General features: G+C 31.6%; 2 protein-coding genes across 2 annotated transcripts; one reads left to right on the top strand and one right to left on the bottom strand.

Moving 5' to 3' along the window:
* Positions 1-989: 989 nt before the first annotated feature.
* EXP1 (expansin-A4) lies at positions 990-2,829 on the top strand (the record flags this gene model as incomplete). The annotated part of the gene is given in 3 exon segments (NM_001297542.1): positions 990-1,180; positions 1,257-1,575; positions 2,076-2,829. Coding segments are annotated over 3 exon segments (780 nt in total). The 3' UTR covers positions 2,386-2,829.
* Positions 2,830-8,272: 5,443 nt separating this feature from the next.
* Positions 8,273-11,298, bottom strand: LOC103490281 (receptor-like cytoplasmic kinase 176). The gene is made up of 6 exons (XM_008449730.3): positions 10,960-11,298; positions 9,983-10,311; positions 9,711-9,846; positions 9,479-9,621; positions 9,262-9,385; positions 8,273-8,955 (listed from the first exon to the last, which is right to left on the bottom strand). The coding sequence occupies exons 1-6, from the start codon at positions 11,006-11,008 to the stop codon at positions 8,582-8,584; spliced, it is 1,155 nt and encodes a 384-aa protein (XP_008447952.1). The 5' UTR covers positions 11,009-11,298; the 3' UTR covers positions 8,273-8,581.
* Between the last annotated feature and the right edge of the window lie 320 nt (positions 11,299-11,618).

Raw genomic sequence — 11,618 nt, 5'->3', positions numbered from 1 at the left:
ATCTTTCTAAATAAACAAAAAATGAAGGTTAAAAATATTTTTCTAGTTTTGTTATTGCAAGCAAATTTTGAAGTTTATGTCAGATTTTCTAATTAATTTAAATTCTATATATATTTTAATAATATTAATTAGGAAAAAAATGAAAAAAGAGAATTACATTTTTGGATAACAGGTTAGGTTTGTTCCCATTTCTACAATTTTTCAATTACACATTTAATGTTGGATTTAATTTTATATTTGATCTAGATTACTACATTTTTTTAGTGAACGTTAATTAATGTAAAATATTCATGATTTGAAAATTTTTAATTAATTTTGATAGCAATAAATTATTGTATTTGACATCTAATAATTATCAGATAAAAATGTATTTGACTAATTAACACTGAGTAATAGTCACATAAATTTATGAAAATGAGAATTTTTTAAAGACAATTCTTTTTTTTTTTTTTTAAATTTTGTGTTTCTGTTAATTTTATGTTTTAACTAACGTACCAAATATTGATCAAATAATTTTAGAAAACTTTGATTTTAAAAAATATTTCTAAAAAAGTTATAAAAACAAAAAATTTAAAAAATAAATTTAAATTAATAAATAAACATTCTATTATTTTCAAAGAATTAAACATGTCTATTTAATTAATTACACCCTCCAGTGCCATTTGGATGATTTTTTAGGCAAAGAGAGGTAATTTTAACCCTAATTACAAAGTTGGGAGAGGTAATTTTTACAATTTAACCTATATTAAAAAGAATGGAGAAAGTTGAAAAAAGAAAAAAAAAAAAAGGAAAAAAGAGGGCGGCAAATGGCATTAATTAGAGAAGGGAGTGAGTGATGATAATATCGGGAGGTTACTTTTTCGGGTTTCCAGTAGACAGTGGGTTTGTTTGTTTGGTTTTTGATTCCCATTCCCACACTCTCTCCTTTTCTTCCTCCATAAGTACCCCTTCTGCTTCCCTCCCATTTTCCATTCCCTTCACCTTCAACCCTCAGACTCATTTCCCCTCTTCTCTCTTCTCTCTTCCTCCATGGCTTCTTCTCTTTCTCTCCTCTTCTCCCTCGCCTTCTCCTCCCTCTTTCTCCTCTCTCACGCCAGAATCCCCGGCGTCTACTCCGGCGGCCCCTGGCAGGACGCTCACGCCACCTTCTACGGCGGCAGCGATGCCTCCGGAACCATGGGTATCTCCCTTTTCCTTCTCTTCTTACCACATTTTTTTTTTGGGGTTTCTTCCTCTGATTTTCTCTGTTTTTTCAGGTGGTGCTTGTGGGTATGGCAATCTCTACAGCCAGGGCTATGGCGTCAACACAGCTGCTCTCAGTACTGCTCTCTTCAACAATGGCCTCAGCTGTGGTGCTTGCTTTGAGATCAAGTGTGCTAATGACCCTCGATGGTGCCATCCTGGTAGCCCTTCTATCTTCATTACCGCTACCAATTTTTGTCCCCCTAACTTTGCTCTTCCTAATGACAATGGCGGTTGGTGTAACCCTCCTCGCACTCATTTCGACCTCGCTATGCCTATGTTCCTCAAGATCGCTGAGTACCGCGCTGGAATCGTACCTGTCTCTTACCGCCGGTGAGTCTGCTTCTCTGCTCTCTGTTTCTTACTGAATTCCTTCGATTTCTCTGGTTGGGTTTCACCATTACGTGTAAGAATTTGGTTTGTTTGGAAACTGGGAAAGGAAGGCAAAGTTAGAAAGAGAAATCCCCATTTCCATTTTTGGAACAGATCTGGAAATTTACTCTTATCTTTCCAGCATAATTGTTTTGCTCTGTTTCCATATTAGAGTTGTTTTAGGATCTGTTTCTCACAATAATGTTGAAATAATCATCGAGAAAATGTAGTGAGTGACATTCCCTAAACTGCCCTTAGTGGGATTATTTTTTTTTGTTAGTTAACAAAAAATTAAAAATCTTATAAATTTAATTTAATTTAATTTAATTTTTGTAAATGTTAACATACCTCACACAGAAATGTCGATATATTGTAATGTAATAATATAAGATATTAGAATTCGTAAAAATCATAAAAGTATTAATGATATATATTTCGTTTTATATGTTTTGTATCATTAGGGTGCCATGTAGGAAACAAGGAGGAATCAGGTTCACAATCAACGGTTTCCGTTACTTCAATTTGGTGTTAATCACCAACGTCGCGGGTGCAGGGGATATCGTGAGGGTCAGCGTAAAAGGATCAAACACCGGTTGGATGAGCATGAGTCGTAACTGGGGGCAAAATTGGCAATCCAACGCTGTTTTAGTGGGCCAGACCCTTTCCTTCCGCGTCACCGGCAGTGACCGTCGTACTTCAACTTCATGGAACGTGGCTCCTTCTAATTGGCAGTTCGGTCAGACATTCACGGGAAAGAATTTCCGCGTTTGAAACTCCCTCCTTTTCTTTTTTTTTTTTTTTTCCTTTTTTTTCAAAATTTTCCCTCTTATTTACCCGGGAAAGTTTGGAGTAGTGGGGAGAAGTAGGAAGTTAAAAAGTAGGTTGGTCACAATGGGGGTCTTTTTTAGGGTTAAAAAAGTTACAGCAATTATAAGTGTGTGTAATTCCGAATCCTAGGTGTAGGAAAAGTTACCGAGGTGTGGTAACTTCTTACTTTTACTTTTTTACATTGTTTTGGTTTTGGTTTGTCTGTTGGGTGTGTGGTTTTAATGTTTGGTAGCGGTGGTGAGTTTGAAAATTACCGCCGTTGAAAACAGTGTAGGGGAGGCTGAAGTGGCTGCAATAGTAAATGTGTAGCCCGCAGCATTTTACTACTACTACATATAGTTAAGTTATGTTATATGAAATTACTCAATTGTGTTATTACTATTCCAACGAATTGTGTACCTGTTTTGAACTTTGGAATTTTTTTTTTTTAAATAATGTCGTAAGATGACCTTTTTGCTTCTAATTTGATTTGGGGGAAAGACAAGATACTTGTGGAGATTAAAGAATTTGAGATAACTTTTTAAGTGCTTAAAAAAATACTTCCCATCTCATCCCAAATGGAACATTAAATTATCAATGATAAGAATTAAGAATACTTTTTTATTGGTATAGTACTCATTCATCGTTAAAGGGAGGTTTTGAAATCAAGAAGAGTGGAAATAAGGAAATATTAACCTAATGTTTATGTTCAAATATCTTTAAAAAAGAAAAAAAGAAAACTAAATTCAAGAATATTGTTTTTAATTTAGCCTTTTATTGTCGATATATCTTCAATTTAGTCATTATTATTTTTTTGTTGTTAAATTTTCCAAATGTAATTTAGTACCTATTGTTTTTTTTCCTAAATAAGTTTTAGAAATATATTTATATGATTTGCTTTTATGTCGATGGAAAATCATTAGAGTAAAATAAGTCTATTAAATTTGAATTTTTTTTACCTAAAACTTTAGGAAGCGTTTAAGATAATGAGTGAGTTATTATAATTTGAATTATGATAGTTTGTGTTTGGGTTGCGTATTATTTCAATTTGGATCCTAATAGTATGTGCCTGTGGTGTAAATTATTTAAGTTCGAGAAGAAAGTAATAAACTGCGTAACAAAAAATAAAAAGAAATGATGAATGTTGAATAGGAAAAGTTGTAGCAAATAGTATTTATTGTAGCTAGCTTGAGGTTTTAAATAGTATTTCGTGTAACTAAAGGTTGTTATGATAGTCTAGTAAAAGAAAACAAATTCGACTCAATAAAAGATATAAAATTTAACTACAAACACTAAATTAAATGAATAAAAGTCATCAATCATAGGTTGGCTTTGTCGAGCCTATTTGGTATGAGTGGGTTAACAATGATGTTGTCGATGCATCTTGTCGGGGAGGGGGAGTGGACAGTGAATGAATTTCGAACAATTTTATTAACTGAGATTCAAGGTTGGTTATTGCAAACTAAGTTTCTCGAAGACCTGTTTGTCTCCCATTTATGTGGAGGTGCATGCGGTGATGGAAAGGGGTTGGGATGGACTCTGTTACTATTTTTTCATATTGTAAGTTGTTGATATGCTTAATCGGTCTATTGATTTGTATTTATACGTTTGTTCAACTTAATTTACAAAGTATTTGGCATTAAACATCTCACTTACGAGATTATATTATCTATTTTGATTTGTACATTGGGAATGAAAATTCTACGCCTCACAAGTTTGTTGGAGAGACTTCTCCTTGTTTCCTTTTTTCTTGATTGGTTAATTGCTTGTTGTAATCATGACCTAAGAAACATTATTTGTTTCTCAGAGTTTGGTAGCTCGTAATGTTATTTTTCTAGTTTAAAGCAATCCATAATAATCAAAGGTTGTTTAGAGCTTAAACAACCAAAAAGAAGTAGTAAGAGTGATTATATTAAAATGATTTCTTTTCTATAAAGCACATGTAAGCGACCTAATTGTGCATTGGTTAACAATTGAAGATACTTTGTTCAAAGTTCCATTCTAAAGACAAAATTAAAGGAAAACAAAAAGAAAGCTAACCCACAAGCAAAAATAAAGGTGGAATTTTTCCTCTTATCCAACCACCATGCATCACCTATGAAACACAAAGTACTTTTGGTAAAGAAAAATAAAAATAAAAATGGAGGGCTTTGAGTTTGGGGACCTAAAGTACTTCCACATTTTGCTCCCAATTTCCAACATGTACAAATCCCAAATGATGCTTTTGTTGTTTTTAGGGTTTATAGTATATAGTGGGTAAGTTGTTGGAATTAGAACAATAATATTCTTAATAACTATATCTTTTGTGCATTGCATGTGTCTTTCTTGTAGGAAATCTATCTACATTCTTTTCTTTTTTACCAAAAGTGACTTTTTAGGTCAAAAGCCTTTATATTCTTTTGATATTTAGAAGGAAAAAAAAAATCTACGCCATTCTCAATATAACTCTATTCTTAATTCTCGTTTTTTGAGAATCTATCTTCTTGTTGTCATGTTATATCATATATATATATATATATATATATATAAATTTTTATTTATGGCCGTTGCATAAAAAGTAATACAAAAATCGTGAATGATTCAATTGGCATCAATGTAATGTCTCTATACTTAAAAAATTACTACAACGTCCAAAGTGACAAATGAAGACCAAGACTTTTGAATGGTTCTAAAGAATATATACAGTAGTCATATGAAAGTGAAAGGATAAATTTTTGGCGTAAAAAGTTTATACCTTGTTTGAAAATGAAATATGGTAACATATCAAGTCGTTATCTTTCGCATCACTATTAAAAATGATATATATATATATATATATATATATTTTGGTTATAAAATTGAATTAGTATTTAATAAAATTCATAAAATAAAAAATATAATTAATTGAAGTTTAGATTTGAATAAAAATATAAAGGAGATAGGTTAGTTTTAAGATTATTGGATGTATGGATGGTACTAGTCGTATGAATTATGATATTGTTTGATATTTGATATTAGAAGAAGTTGGGAATCTCATTCTTTAGGGAAAATAAAAATTTAAGAATTTTTGAAAAGTGCTTTGGCCCATTTATATCCAAACATTTCCTAACATTCTATAAATCATGCGGAAAGTTGACGCCAATTTTATGTTTTTTTCACTTTTGGCTTATTTTCTAAATTTGTATTCGATAAATAAATCAATCCGATTGTTTGGTTTTTTTTTTTTTGAAATACATATAACCAAAATCTTAGATGTTCGGAATTATAGATATCTAAATCTTTAGATTACTGTATTTGCTATTTTCTTAGATATTTAGGAATATTTTGATTACTACGTTTGTTTAATATGATTTCTACTCAGGAATGTATAAAATTTACCTAATGTGGCAAGAATACTCTTATGACTATTTATTAATTTATAATTAATTTGATTTAATTTGAATTTATATGACATATTTATTTTTTTTATCAATTTGAATTTCTTTTTAAGTTAAAAAGACAATTTATTTTAATTTTATATGTTATTTTAAAATATATTTTTATTTAAGATTTATTTATAACATAAATATTAATCTAAATTTAAATTTGGATATCTTATTAAAAGATAATAGAAATTACAATATAACAAAAAATGATATATATGGTTGTATATTTATTTTAATTATATAATGTAAATGAAGATCAATATATATGTACACAATAAAAAGGACAAAAATGTAAAATGGGGATGTTGGAAATCTGAATACCCATTTTTCAGGAGGACGTTCAAAACTAGAATGTTCGGGATCTCCGGATGTTAAGTCATCTTTCAATGTTATAAAATAAACACGGTAATCCAAATATCCACTCCGTGAGAATCTAGGATTTCCGTGAAATAGATGACCCCTTAATTTCTTACCCATTAATTTGGTTACATTTTTTTTTTTGATAAAATAATTCAAATTTTGTTTTTATCTTATGAATTTAGGCTCTTATATAACTTGTCGTTTTTCATTTTATGTGTGTTTTCTTTGATATCCAATTTTGTTTTTTAAAATGTTTACAAAAAAAATTGAAGAAATTTTTAATATATATAGATATAGATTTATAATTTTTATTTCCCTTTATATTTTTCATCTTTACTAACCTTTTTTCTTCTTATCTTTATATTATTTTCAATCTTCTAAGAATTTATTATTTTTTTTTTCTAAAAATTCTATCTCTATACTTTTAAAAAACATTTCTAACTTTTTTTTTCCTCTAATTAATATATCTCTAACTTTGCTCTTCAAATTTCTTCTCATCATAAACTTCTTTTCTTCTTATTTATCATTATTTCTTTAATGCTTTACTCCCTCGAATATCTGTCTTTTTCTTTTACTTTTTTTTTTCTTACTGATATTTTTTCATGAAGGCTAACCATTATTTCATTTTTTAATCTCTTTAAGATTACTACATTATACTATTATTTTATGTCTTCTTAGAACATTTCTCCATCTTTCTAAATGATTGTAAAAAAAAAAAAAAAAAAAACATTAAAAACAAACGAAAAACTCAAAAAGGTTTAAAAAATTAAAATTGAATTTTAAAATAAACAAACATGATTTTTAACATTTAAAAATTTAAAACCCAAACTTTTTCAAATTGAACTTAATTCTTACTATTTCATTTTGAAATTTGATACTCTTGTCAATTACCATGTAAACACTATTTTCCCAATATTTTTAACTTGAAAGAAAATCACTTTTGGACGGTAACCTCGAAGGAACGATTAAAATGACTTGAATTTATTAGTTGAAGTTTAGAAGAAGCAAGTACAATGGTCTAAAGACGATGTGCTATTTAAGATTTTGGGTCTATATTATTTAGATGGGAAGATGTTATACGTAAACATTTTAAAGTTGCTATCTCCTTAATCTACACTTTTATTACACGATATTGCTCTCTAGTGACAAAGTTGCTCTTTCTCTCTCTACCTAAGGACATGACAAACAAATTGTTAGTGAACTACATAAATATTTGTATTGATATTTATTGTCGAAGTTTTCCCATTTTCTTTGCATATCCATTTCGCTTTTGGCACAAAATGAACATAAAGCACAAAGGCTACCACCAGACCAAGAGGATTGTTTGTTAGATTTATTAAGTCCAACACTGTTTTGAGAGTGAAGGGTCAAATTCTAATTGAAAGTGTTTATAGTTCAACATAATTGATACATATTCTTTTTCTGAAGGTCAGATATTCATATCTTCATAGTCTCACTTGAGTGAACATGAAATTGAGCCAATAGAATCCAAATCCAAATAGGTTAATAAAGTAAAGACAGTGTTGGATGTAATCACCTTGGGCTTATTCCGAATGTAAGGATGATGGGCTCAAGTAAGCCCAAACTATCAAATCCAGACCCATTAGTCAACAATGAGAGGTTCTGCCACTTCACTTTTCGATAACTACATAGATAGTATGGTTAAAATTGCAGGGTTTTGAATGGAGAGGGAGCATTAGAAAAAAAGTTTTTATATTCTATTTTCAAAAATTATATAAACACCATTTTCATCTCTTGTTTTCAATATCTTAGGAGTGTTATCAAAATCAAAGTGAAAACAAACAAAAAGAGTAAGAGAGTAGTTGTTCTTTTTTTTTTTTTTAAAAAAAAGAACTTATTTTTGTTTCTAAAAAGTTGGGTAAGAATTCAAAACTTCAAATACTAACAGAGAAAACAAACACAAATTCTCGATAAAAGCCTAATTAAATGCCTTTCGCAAGGACTGATTAGTTTCAAACCAACTTAGTCACCAATTCTTTTCCATTTCTTTCAACTAAAATATTCATCTAAATCACCCTATTTTGCTGGGTTAGTAGTCATTAATAATTTTTAAAGAAATAAATTCCTTCATAATAAAGTGAGCTTTCATATTTATATACTTTCTAATATAATACTCCTTGAATTCTTCTTATATCTGACAAAATATGAACAATATCAAAGTAGATAGTGTTACATAAATACAGAAAAAAAGGAAAAAAAAAAAAAGGAAAAAAAAAAAAGAAAAGGAAAAGATGAAAGCAAAGATGTGAAAGAAAATTGCCAGCCATAGAGAGGGTTTGGGATTTGGGATTTGGGATTTGGGATTTGGGATTAAATACATTTTCATCATAGCAGCTGTACATTTCACAAGTTTGCCTGTAGCACCAGAGTCTCTTTCATGTTTTCTTTGTTCTTCCATTTGACTGACCATTATGACCTTCCCTTTCACTTCTTAAAACCTCAGATGGTTTCTGAAGCTGCTCCAATGATGTTACAACCTCATTCATGGTGGGCCTATACTTGGGATCTGTAGCTAGGCAAAGAAATGCAAGGTTTGCTGCCCTTTGTGCTTGTCCCAAACCATAGTGGCCCTCGAGTCGATTGTCCATGATGCGGCGGATTTTGTGTTTATTTATTAGATATGGTTTTGCCCAATCGACCAAGTTGTGTTCCCCTGTTGGTCTATTCTTGTCTAAGGCTCGTCGCCCCGATAGCAATTCGAGAAGAACTACTCCAAAACTATATACGTCGCTCTTTGCCGTGAGATGACCTTTTCCAAATAAAGAAATTTAGTTAGAATTATGAAGTATGACATTTCTGATACAACCGAATATATTGAAATATAAAAGATAACAGAAATTCAAGATTCACTTAAGCCTAATTCATACTACAAAATATTGCCTGCCACGCTCTTTCCCTACTTCTGTATTTACAATTGAACTTCCCTTATAAATCATTTAACTAATTATTAATATACCCTTAATATCCCAATTAATCATACCTAGTACTTTCATGGGAGGAAACCAATCAATCAGTCTTTTAGGAAGTCAAGAGAGAAACAAAGAATTAGAAGAACCTGTGGCTAAGTATTCAGGAGCTGCATATCCATGAGTTCCCATGATTTTCGTAGAGACATGGCTTTGATCTCCAATTGGCCCATCTCTAGCTAATCCAAAATCAGAAAGCTTTGCATCATAGTTCTGTCGATTTTGAGTAAGAGGATGGTCAGATTTTTTTAATAACTGCAAGTTACTATGAAATTTGATTGATGAATTTCTTTAGTAAGCGCTTACTGCATCAAGAAGAATATTAGATGTCTTGAAGTCACGATATATGACTTTCGCATCACTGTTGTGAAGAAATGCAAGTCCTCTGGCAGCATCAAGAGCAATTTTCATCCGAACATTCCATGAAAGCGGTCGAAAATGAGAGCTTCCTGTATGGACACAATATACCAGCTTACACACAAAACATTGTAAAAGAAAAAAATGGGAGATGGGAAGCATTGTATACTCAAAAACTCACTTCTGAAAAGATGATTTTCTGCACTGCCCTTTTGCATAAACTCGTATACCAGCAACCTGTGATCATCTTCAAAGCAGTAACCAATGAGCTTCACAAGATTAGGATGGGAAAGCTGCCCCAAGTAGTTGATCTCAGCCTATATGTTCAGAATATTAGTTTAGCAAATTATGCAGAATCATCCCGTAATCCGACCCGAAGAAATGTTTGGTTTAAACACATCCAATTAACAGACTAAATGTATTATAAAGTGAACAAGAGTTCAAGATACTGACCAGCCACTCCTTGTGGCCCTGCACCCCATCTCTGTTGAGCCTCTTCACAGCAATAACCAAGCCAGTGCCAGCCTTGGTGGGAGTTAGGGAATGCTCGTCGATCCAACCTTTGAATACTGAACCAAATCCACCCTCTCCAACAACACTATCAGGGCGGAAGTTTCTGGTTGCGGTTCTCAATTCGTTAAAGCTGAAGTTTTTCAGATTGGAGCACTGCAGAATTTCATCTTCACTCCGAGGCGTCACCGGAATAGAAGCTGACGATACCTTGCTGCTGGAAATATGAGAATGTTCCCCATCTCCTCTCTTAGACTTAAACCTCGTAAGACCTATACCCGGTGAAGAAAATAGAATTGTAACATCCACCACTTGTAATCACACAATTCTTTATGCGAACTTAAAACCAAAACAAAGAATACAAATGACATTTCAATATAACATCACTATGAACTTTCAATCAATTGCAGATTGTGAATGTTTGAGCTAGTTTACCCCTTCAAATAAATTGTAAAAATGATTCATCAAAGCAAAGAAACAAATGAACAGAAGAAAGTATAATCTCCAAATGGCAGAGAAAGTGCAGTGAAATCCAAATCTTCAGGAAAAACTCAGGGCAACTCCATACAAGTGCAAGAACAAATGTAGTTTCCTCATTTCACCATCGGATCCCAGATTCATATGAAAGGGGCAACCCCAAACTAAAGCTAAAAACAAAAATCAAACAAAAGCAACAAGCCACCATCAACAAAACCCAAAGAATCTAAAGTAAAAAAAAAAAAAAAAAAGGCAAAAAGAAAATACTCCAAGTAAAAGATGCATTTAAACAGACACCTTATCTCCAATTTTCTCAAGGCATCAAATCTAAGACCCATCAAACAGATAAAAGTTGAAAATAACACAGAATCATTCCAAACTAAGCTTAAAACTCAAAGAATCAAAAGACAAAAAAGGGTATCCAAATCAAAGCCGATAAGTACCTTTAGGAGGACTCAAAGACTTGGAACGATCACTCCAACAAATTCCCATCGTCAGAAATTTGCAGAAACCCCAAATCCTTCAACAGATGATAAATCCTAAACAGAACAGAGTCAAATTTATTGTCTTTTTCCTTTGCCTATCTCTCTCCCAAGAGAAGAGAGTTGTTAGGGGAAAAGCTGTATGAACTCCAAGATGAAAAACAAGCGAAGAAGAAATGGAAATGCAACTTTTCTTTGGGGGGGGGGAGTCAATGGAAACGCAACTTGGCTACTAAAAAAGATGACCAACTTTATTTAGATGGTTCGTGTCTCATAGTCTACATGATTGGATACTCAGAGCAGAGCAATTTTCGAATTATCTTTCCATTAACTATTTTTTATATTTTTTCTTTGGTTTTTTCTTAAATACTTGAATTTGGTGTCAAATATAATATATTTTTTTAAAAAAATCATTTTGAAAGCTTCAATCTTTTTATTCATATGATTAAAACTTCAATCTTATGCGGGGGATAATTGGGTTAAGATTAAAAAAAGAGAATGAAAAAGTGAGAACAAAGGGTGAGGGTCGTTGGCACGTGGGGGTTTCTTTGGTTGCCTTTTTGGACCGAACTGACTTTTCATTGCAAAACCCATTACCCATTCTAAGCTGACTTTTTCCA

Source organism: Cucumis melo, chromosome 8 (genome assembly GCF_025177605.1).
Source record: "Cucumis melo cultivar AY chromosome 8, USDA_Cmelo_AY_1.0, whole genome shotgun sequence".
Classification (NCBI taxonomy): domain Eukaryota; kingdom Viridiplantae; phylum Streptophyta; class Magnoliopsida; order Cucurbitales; family Cucurbitaceae; genus Cucumis; species Cucumis melo.
This window is presented reverse-complemented; position numbering and strand designations above follow the sequence as displayed.